General features: G+C 27.8%; 1 protein-coding gene and 1 long non-coding RNA gene across 2 annotated transcripts; one reads left to right on the forward strand and one right to left on the reverse strand.

Moving 5' to 3' along the window:
* The first annotated feature begins 233 nt into the window (after window positions 1-233).
* On the forward strand, window positions 234-2,804 carry LOC112751576 (uncharacterized). The gene is made up of 4 exons (XR_003176418.3): window positions 234-669; window positions 851-1,204; window positions 2,302-2,427; window positions 2,517-2,804. It is a non-coding gene; the product is annotated as an uncharacterized lncRNA (long non-coding RNA).
* A 2,113-nt stretch (window positions 2,805-4,917) lies between these two features.
* LOC112749342 (F-box/kelch-repeat protein At3g06240-like) lies at window positions 4,918-6,063 on the reverse strand. Its single transcript, XM_025797599.1, has one exon. The coding sequence runs from the start codon at window positions 6,061-6,063 to the stop codon at window positions 4,918-4,920; it is 1,146 nt and encodes a 381-aa protein (XP_025653384.1).
* Window positions 6,064-11,035: the final 4,972 nt, after the last annotated feature.

The raw sequence follows: 11,035 nt of genomic DNA on the forward strand, positions 1-11,035 counted from the left end.
AATAAATTAAATCATACATGTATTTATACCACTACAACAAAATTCATTTTTAGTGACAAATTTTTAGTGGTAATAATACAATGACTACTATTTCCTTTATTTAACTTATACTTTTGTGGCCATTACACATTTGTCATTATTAATATATTTTATACTCGCAATTATTATTATTGTCACTAAATTATTACTTCTTTTACTTTTATATTTATTTTTTTAAATTAATAAGGGCAATTGTTATCATTGCCAGTAAACGTATTCCTATTCTCCTAAACTAAATTGATTGAAAACGAAAAAGAAAAAAAAATTGTGTTGGGATTTGGTTCTTCAGAAGACTCACTTCCCTCCGTCACTACCTTAATGGAACTCACTTCCCTCCATCATCGACCATCACCGCCATAGGCCTTGCCACCGTTGACAGCCGCCGTCCATCGTCCTACACTCATTCAAACCGCATCTCTATTCCTCCACCTCAGATCTGCATTGTAAATTCCTGATTCCTTTATTCCAAATCGGAAAACAAAAAAATAGTGTCAGTGTTGTGCCATGGAAGCTTGAGCTCGTAGTTTTGGTGTGAGTCCTGCGACTGCGACACTCTTCCTTCTCTTTCTTTCTCTGCCTATAATGAAGGACTCCGAATCCCATTCGCCTTCTGTCGTTCGCCTCAAATCGGTATGTTTCTTATCTCTCTCATTCATTCCAATCTTTTTTCCCCAATTCTCTAGAATTAGGGATTTTATTTAATAGCCAAATTATTATTTTGGAGTTTGGAACATTCAATTCTTGGTTGAGGAAAGATGAATATCTGTCATAATTATGTATTTTGGTCCTTGTTTGTGAAAATTTTTCGCAGGGGGCAAGAAATTCTGCACCACTGCTGATACGTTGACTCAGCGGGAGCCTGATTCAATGCTGGCTGCTATGTTCAGTGGTCGCCATACTCTCTTCCTAGATTCTGATAAGTCAATGTCAAATTCTGTCTTTCTTTGTTTATACTTGTATATGGTTTCCTCAATTATGCACGTTTGGCTTTGTTTATTGATTTGGTGAAAATTGCAATGACTGGTTGCAGCGATATGTCTTTGTTGACAGGGATGGTAAACACTTCCATCACATTCTTAATTGGTTGAGAGATGGTGTGGTGCCCACTCTGGAGGACTCTGAATATAATGAACTATTGCAGGAGGCTGAGTACTATCAATTACTTGTAAGTATTGTTCTTTTCCAATGGATTGTGGTTCAATGATTTGGAAGCTAAAATTTATATTCTTAGACTGCTTCTTGTTTGCTTTGTGTAGCTCTAAGATTGTCATTATTGTACTGTCTAGTTTTCATCTTTGACTAAAACATGTGTAAATGAGTTCCTTCATCGATTTGTCATAAGAATATCATCATCGTGGAAATGCCATGCACCATCATTATATTGATAATGTGTTTTTAAATTTTAATCAAAGAAAGGTTTTGATGTTTTTAAATTTTTGTACATAGTTCACATTTGTTTTGACATCTGTATTGAGAAGAGCAATCTGTGATGGAATTACCCCCTTCTTAAATGTAAAGAATGTCCTTCATTGTATCATAAATGAATAGAATGCATACTTGCACCTGCTATTACTGATTTGATAGCTCCATATGCCATAATGTTGAGCTTTAATTTCCTCATATACCTTCCTATAGCTTTGCTCCAGTTGCTTGATCATTTTAAAAAGAAAGTAAGAAACTTAAACTTCAGGCCTTCATGGAATCCCTGATCGGCTGATCTTGTGAGTATTTTTGAAATATCAGTGGCCAATAGTTTGATGGTTTAGGTTTATGTTCGATGCATTATCATCTATGTGAGAGATGAAGAGTTACCTTAATCTTGACAGAAATCATGCTACTACAATACTGTTTTGCAAGTTATCTTATAATTCTTTTGAATATATATTATAGTATATGATAGTTAATATACTAAAGGGGTATTTGCCGTCGCAATCACAGTCGTTGTTGCCCAAAAATACAGACTTGAATTGAATTATAAATATGTCTATATGTATAGGATTTGTGCTGTCCTGCCTTATTCAAATATTCAACCTTATTTCTTATTAGTATCTCAATTTTTAATTTCTTTTGTATTCTTTAGCTCAGAAAACAAGAATAAACAATAATAACTGGAAAAAGGAGAAATGCAAAAAATTGCTTGAACTAGAAACATGTCAAGTTTGAAAGTATTTGAACTTTCTGTTTTCGAATGGATGAAGAGTCCTTTGAAAGCAAAGAAGATCCATGAAACTAACTAAATTGTTGTTATAATTTTGAGCGCAGATGATAGCAATCACAATGATGATGAAATTGAGAAGACACTAGCCATCCTAATTGGTCTCATAGCTGGTGTTGCTCTAATCATCGTTTTCCTCTCCTTCTTGTCCAAGGTCTGCGAAAAGCACAAAGGTAATCTATGCTTTCTAATGTGTTTAAACATTTAATTCATCATCATGCATGGTTCTAATACGTGGATTATTCTTTGATTATGCATGTAGGTGGTAAATAAATAAAGAATGCTTTTTTCTTGGTAAAATTATTAGTCTTTTGGTGGCTAAATTTGTAGCATATAGGCTAAGATTTGTAGAGATGGTTGTACCCTGTGGAGATCCGAACGATCCACATTATAGAAAAAATGCTTTTGGTGCTAGGGAAGATGGCTTGGGAAAAAATGCACATTCTCTCAAGAAGGTTTCAGATCACATATTTGTAACATGATTTATTTTTTTCAAGAGAAATTTATGTATCAATATTTAAGTTTAATGAAATATCTCATTTTGTAGTAATTAATTTCAGTATATTTATATTATGCATAATGATAATAATTGTTAACAAAAATAATTGAGGTTTTAGAAAAACAAAAAAGATAGTTCATTGTTTCTAAAAAAATGAGTATAATATAACTAAAAAAAGTCTTAAGATTTTAGTGGTAATAGATAATGGCAACTAAAAGTGAATAACATTACTATTTTAGAATAATTTTTAGTGGCCATATAAATTTCCGGTAAAATTGGTATTGGTGGTAATAGTAATACTAATAGCTATTAAAAGTGAATAACATTACAATTTTAGAATTCTTTTTTGTGGCCATATAAATTGTCAAGAAAATTGTCACTAAAAGTTATATACTTTTTATGGCTATTAAAGAGACTTTTACCGGCAAATGTTATAATTGCTGCTAAAACCTTTTAGCGACGAAGTATAAGACGGCTAATGTCTAATTGCCGGTAAATGTATTAGCGACTATTTTTATTGCCACTAAAAGCAAAATAAATGGCTGCTAAAAGTGATTTTTCTTGTAGTGTACACAAATACATTAGTGGCTGATTTTAGTGGTTAATTTCGGTGTACAAAGCTACAAATAGCATTTTTTTTAATTAATGTTATATTAATTTGATTACCTATTTTAAGAACAACTATTTTAAAGTTAAACTCTTAAGAATTGCAACTAACTTGATTGATCGAGTGATAATCTTTTAATTCGGTGGGGTTTAATGGAAACCATATTCCTAAAAGTAGCTTCTATATTCTCATTTATATGCATGTTACAATAGTCATTTCTCATTTCTTATATATGATAGATGTATGAATAAAAAGTAGTGTTTACATATTCAATTCTTTAAATGAATTACCTTCACATCATGGGTTAATGCTAACGCTCTATATAGGGGATAGAACCATCACTCTCTATCTCCAACTCTCTAATAAGCTTCCATAATGAAATCAGTATTCATTATTTTTCATATTATACGTTGCATCTTCATCTCATCCTACTAATAATGTGGCTATCAATTCTTAAACAGGTCTAACAATGACCAATATATCCTTTCTACTTATCCTTACACCTGAAAAATTGACAACACAACTCTTAAAATTAAATTTCACAATACACGATTTGTAGCCCACAAATGCATTTTATCCTTGCCCACTATCTTGTCAAGCAATAAATTTTAAGGAAGCTTGGTGAGTTTACTAATTAGATTTTATCCATTTTTATTTATTTTATTATTTAATAAATTAATTATTAATTATTTTTGTGATTTATTCTCTTATATAAGGAATTTGGAACCTTAATTAGCAAATGATTGGCCAAATCTAATAGACAAAACATACAATAGTTATTTTTTGTCAAAATAATGAAAAAAAACATAAAACTTGTAGCCTTGTGAAGTTTAATCAAGTCATTGCTATTAAAATACTCCTGTAATATTTGCTTGTACATAATAATAATAATAATAATAATAATAATAATAATAATAATAATAATAATAATTATTATTATTATTATTATTATTATTATTATTATTATTAGGGTAAAGTATATTTTTTGTCTTCGAAATTTGGCAAAAATTTTAAAAATAACCCTAAATTTTATTTTGTTTCAATTTTGTCCCAGAAGTTTTCGATTTGCATCAAATATACCCTCGAAGGCTAAACTTTCAAAAAATTTAAGACCAATATAACAATAATTCGTGAAAATTATGATTGATTTACTTGTGTTGAGGGGTTGTTCTTATGAAATTGTTGTTGAATCGATCTTAAATTTTTTGAAAAATTAGCCGTCAGGGGTATATTTGATGCAAATCGAAAACTTCTGGGACAAAATTAAAATAAAATAAAATTTAGGGATATTTTTAAAAATTTTGTCAAACTTTAAAGACAAAAAATATACTTTACCCTTCTTATTATTATTATTATTATTATTATTATTATTATTATTATTATTATGTGAAAAATAGAGATCAATTATTGATTCTTTAGATATAAATAAATATTACTAATGACAAGAAGCAAATTTTTAATTTGAATCAAATATTACATGTGTACAAAGAGAGGAGGCTTATTAATGAATTAGTGTTACAATTACAAGAATAACATATGAATTTGTATATTTATTAATCAATTAATTCTTGTGGTGAAAGAGAGGAGGTTTTCTTTGTAAATCCATGCACCAAACCACTCTGCTTTGATACCAATATTGTGAATTATTTTGCCTGTGATGACATCAAAGGAAGCCAATTCATCGTTATAGTTTTCGATAAAATATATTACATCACATTTGTTGCCCATTCCAAATGGAAAATCAATTTCTAGAAAGTGTCTAACTGTAAAAAGCTTCACCCAAGATTCTTTCACACCAATTTCACCCAAAATGGATATTTCAATACAGCTATTCTCAGCAAGAGAGGAAATTAGAGCAAGAGACTCGTTGAGCACTACCAAAACTCTAATAGGGGGAGCATCATTTCTTTGCACCAAAACAATCGATGTGGTTTGAAACGTTTCAGTGCTGAGGTTAAATGACACAATTACTTCTTCTCCATACTCTTCACAGCACCAATGGCATACTCCATTTAAGTACTTTACAGAACCTTGTTCTAAAAATTCATTGTGATTCATTTCAAGCTCAAGTTTTTTCCAACAATTATTTTTTAGACTATAAATTTGCCAAATTGGAGAAGGTCCATCTAAGTAAAATTCATAATCAATATAATATACACATTGAATCACTTTATAGTCATCATTCATATTATCATAACCAAATCCATGAACACTTACCTCTAGATCAAAGCCGGGCTCATCGATAATAATACTCGGAGGAATAATTTTACGCTCATCAGTTTTGGGGTTCCAAAGTCCAATTTTTAGTTTTTTTCCCTTACGACCATAAGTTTCAGAGTAGCATATGATACCATTAACACATTCTATAACCATGCCGGGAACATCATATTCCTCAACCAGACTTGGCAAAACTAATCTAACTATGTTTTCATACTTCTCTCCAGAAAGCAAATACACATCTTTTTTATAGACGTTGTTTCCATCACCTCTTTGGTCATAAAAATTTCTCCATAGAAGCAGAGACGATGAATAAGCAGTTTTGGATTTTAAATTCTCGTAGTACATACTCTTGAAATTAGAATTCTCAAGTAAATTTAGCCAAGACTTTTGCACGCAACTAAACCGCTTCAAAGATTTAACAGGTAATTTTGCTAGAATTTCTAATGCAAGATCATTAGAAATCTGATCGTATTTTTTCTCCATTTGCATTGAAGATGAAGATGCAAAAATTATAGGATAGGATTTTGTGCTTGTGATGTGCCTCGCAAAATGTAATGAAATAAAGTAAAATTTTAAAAAATTCAATGGTTTTACATTTTTGTCGCTCTATTTATTTCTCTCCTAATTAAGATCTCTAATATTTAAGAGTAAACATCAAACCAATCAAACGATTGATGGGTTATATATATAGAAAACCTAAATAAAATAAAAAGAAAGCCAATATAAATTGTGAGCATTTGAATTACATTTGCAATCACAAATATAAATGTATAATTATTATTCATTACGCTTGATTTATTTATAAATGTTACCTAGATTATTTTTTATTAGTTTAACTAGTGTATGTTCCCGTGTCTTGCACGGGTAATACATAAAATTATATAAAAAATTTTATTAAAATTTAAATGAAAAATATATATAGTAATTATTATTATAAATATTTTATAATTTAAAAATATTAAAAATAATTAATATTTATTTTAATAAATTTAGATTGGTTGAACAGTTATCTCATTTGTCTGCTTAAGCAAGTATTTGGAGTTCGAATCTCACCCTTAATAATAGAGCATCAATATGTGGTGGATTAATTCTCAACTTGTCGAGTTAGAAAATCCGTAGAAAACAATGGTATTTGTTTTTAAAATTGATTAATTTTTCATTAATAGCAATACTTATGGACTTTTGTCTTTGTTAAAATTTACTTAGGACAATTTTATTTGTTGGTATCGTATTCATTCTTAAAGTCAAAACAATATGATCAACATTGTTATTTGTTAAAACTTCACATGTTATGAAATAATTTTTAAATTTTCAAATTCATAAACTTATGCCATTACAAAAGTTATTAGATCGATTAATATTTTATGATAACATGGTGTACCGAAACACCATCGTTGAGTATTAGTTAGTGTGAAGAGAAACCAATAATAACTTTTGTTATTCAATATATAATTTATTATATTGAAAAATAAAATAATATTTCCTAAATTTATAAATACATTTTCTTCTAATTTCTTACACCATTTTATTTGACAATATTTACCATTAAAAAATAGCAAATGACCATATTATCCCACAATATATATATGATGTGCAAAATAATTTCTTGTCTTGAAATTAATTCTAATTAGTGAGATAAAATTTAAAATATTTTTTATTTTCTTACTTAAATTTAAATTTAGAATTGATTAATGACTATTTTTTTAATTTCAATAAAAAAATAAATTGGTTAAATGTAAAATATTTAGCATTTAATAATTTCAATCATTTAAATTTAATTACCAAAAATTAGATTAAAAATTAATTATAAACTTAATAATCGATAATATATATATTATATTAGTACGTAAATAATAATATCTAATGTATTAATTATTTATTTTTTTGACAGAATTAATGTATAATCTATTGAGGATTGATTTATTATCCAAAATATTTTTCATAAACTTTGTAATATGTAAAAATAGTGATCTTATTTGTTATTATTATTTAAACAATTTTTTATAATTTTTTAATTAGGTAATTAACTTAATTAATAACCTTTATTATTGCTTTTATACTAAAAAAATATCAATTTATACTATTTACATATTTTTTACTACTAATAAATAAATAAATAACTAAATATTTATACTATTATATTTATTGTCCTAGATGATGACTTAATTTACTTATTTTATATGTTAAATAATATTTTGTATGTTAATTTATTAAATATTAAGATAAAAAAATTGTTCAATAAATTATATAAATAGTCATTACAGAAAAAAAAATTATATATCATATATAATAATCGTTGATATATATAGTGTCATGTATATTTTAAAATTATTTATTTTAATTATATTATGTGAGTTATTATTGTTATTTTTACTTTTTTATTACATTAAAAAATAATATTTAAAACTAAAAAAGAAATAATTAATTTTTTAATTTGAATTAAAAAAATATCTTGTAAATATATTCAAGTTTTACATATACTAAGTGTTATAATATTAAATAGTATAGTATTTACTATAACAATGACTCAAAATATTAATCCAAGATATATTTGGGCCTAGTAAGACCTCAATGCAAGCAAGATCAACTAAAATCTATTGTTAGGGTCCCAAATCTGACTTAGGTTCATTACCTTAAAGGCCCAATGCAGACGAAGTCCACGCGTCCCCTCTTAAATCGACTCAGATTGGATCTCTGTTGCTAGTTAAATATGGTAATGAGTACTCAGAGGAGCGTGAGAAGCCCCCTTCCCATCCCTCACTCGTATTTAAAAAAAAATACCCCCGTTCCTTTTCCATCATTGCAAGTTCTTGTTTAATTACCCCTTAGAGAATGCAGATCTCCTCGGTAAACTTTTGAAAAAAATTAATACAAAAAGATATAATATAATAATCATAAAATAATCAGTTCAATATAATTCAACACAATTTATAACATATTATTTATGAAAAATAACATTTCAAAAGGATAAAACATAAAAACATATTCCAACATAATAACATAACAAAATTTTTTGGGACGATACTGAGCGACGTAGTGACGGACTTGAGAGGCAGAGAAAGTGAGTTAGAGAGAGAGGATCGAGGCTGAGAATGAGTCTAAAAGAAAAAGGAAGAATTCAAATTGGAGGCAGAAATTAGGGTTACTAAATTCAAGAAATGAATTTATGTATATATAAATTAGAATAAATTAATAATTTTATTCCATGGGGCGGGTACTTATGTCTGTGTCCCATTAGAGGTGGCAAACAAGAAAGTCTGCCCTGTCTCGCCAAAAGCCCGCAATTTGGTGGGCTAGCCTGCCCCTGCCCCGCCTAGTAAGGCGGTTTTAAATTTCTCTCCCGCTCCGCCTAATGGTAGGCTGGCGGGTTGGCGGGCTCTCCTTTTTTTTATAAATCATTAAATATTAAATAATATATATAATTTCACAATAATTTCAATAAATTTATAATTTCTAAAAATATAAAAAAATTATAATTATAAATATGTAATAAACATAATTATAAACCAAATTTTTAAAACAAAATAATAAAATTAATATTGTCCAAAGCAAAACAAATATTGTCTAAGATATATAATTAAACATCTTCAAGTTTATAATCAATCAAACATAAAAATATAATCCAAAATATAATTTAGAAAATTTTCAATTATCATCTTTATCCTCTTGTAGATTAATAACATCATAGAAATTTGTAAAAAAATGGTCTTGAAAAAATAAAAGCTTGGCCCAGCGGAAAAATCTGCACCATCCCACCGAAGCCCGCCAAAGCTCATGGATTAGGCGGTGCGGGGTAGGCAGGCTCTTTAAGTTTGACAGTCTCAAATTTTCAATCCAATCCTCTTTTTTTGTCGGGTTATGCGGGTCAGCTTGATAGATTTTGGCCTGTTTGCCATCCTAAGTCCCCATCCATTTTCGGGTGGCAGGTCGTGAGAATTTCATGAGTTCCCATTTAGCTCCAAAATGTGAGTATTCCCAGTAAATACCTTTTTTGGCTGTTTTTGTGATCATTCCTATTGCTAGTATTCATTAGTTTGTGACGTGGAGCTATTCTAGCCACTCAATAAATTCTCAGATAATCAAAGTTTAGGTTATATCACTTTTATACAGTCACATGTATCTTTGTTATAACAATATTAATAGAAGATAAATAGATAAACACTAAGCTATTGTTTGAATATAAGATAAAAAATAAGAGGAAAGAAAATAGAAAGAAAGAAAATAAGAGAAAATAAAATGGAAAGAAAAGTATATTTTTGTGTGTGTTTAGATGAAGAAAAAATGAATGAAAAAAAATAGAGGAAAAAATTTCTTTTGGTTGGATGGAAGGATAAGTAAGAAGAGAAAAAAAATTATAATAGAGTAAAATTATATTAATGTTTTTATATATTATATATAAATTATAATTCAAATGGTAACTCTGTATTTTAACCCATGTCTGCACTTCTGCATAAGTTTTTTTCGCAACTTTGAAGAGAAAAAATTTACATGAGCTCCACATACATTTTTATGTTTTTTATTCAATTTTTTTGTTGATCCAAACAATAAAAAATTGATTTTTCATCTATTTTCTTCTCCAACATTTTATTTTTCTACAAATTCTTTTAATCCAAACAATGCATAAATAACTCACATTTTTCATATATATATATATATATATATATATATATATATATAACAATAACTAATATCACATATTAGGTTAATTTATGTTGATAAACCAAAGGCACCCAAAATTACCTAAATTTTCCAAACCCAAAAACGTTACCTAGTTATCTCCATTTACATTTCTATATAAATCGAATTTAATGAATTCAAATTAAATTAGGGTAATAAGTAATAAATCGAATCTATAGGATTCGAAATACTTGATATTTTGATTCGAAAGTAAATTGAATTTAATGAATTCAAATTATGTCATCCCCCACTAAATCGAATTTATAAATTTTGATTTATATGGTCCATGCTAAATCGAAGCAATAAGGTTCGATTTATACTCACTTAATAGCAATCCAGCTCATTGTAAATCGAATCTCCTTCATTCGATTTAGTAGCATAGATAGCATCCAAGTAATTTGAATCTTATAGATTCAATTTACTACGAAAACACATAATTCGAACTCCATAAGTTTGATTTACATAGATATGTAAATTGGGACATGCGCGTAATTTTTTTACTTTGGCAGATATACGTAAAATTAGTTTGCAAATGGTTTATAAAGGTGATTTACTCCACATATTATAACTTGTGAAATCATAATATTTTGAGAAATGATGTATAAACAACTTAAATGTTGATAAGTCTGAAAAATTTTAGAAAAAAATAAAAATATAAAAAAATTACATGTTGATCCATAAAGTTTTTTTAAAAATTTGTCCATAGTCTATGATTAATAACTTTAAAATTATATATATTTTTTATTTTTATTTTATAGAGACTTATAATTTTGTTATC

Source organism: Arachis hypogaea, chromosome 15, assembly GCF_003086295.3.
Source record: "Arachis hypogaea cultivar Tifrunner chromosome 15, arahy.Tifrunner.gnm2.J5K5, whole genome shotgun sequence".
Classification (NCBI taxonomy): domain Eukaryota; kingdom Viridiplantae; phylum Streptophyta; class Magnoliopsida; order Fabales; family Fabaceae; genus Arachis; species Arachis hypogaea.

Bases quoted from the DNA above. Each gene is read 5' to 3' on its own strand.
- LOC112749342 (XM_025797599.1), bottom strand. From the start codon at position 6,063: ATGGAGAAAAAATACGATCAGATTTCTAATGATCTTGCATTAGAAATT.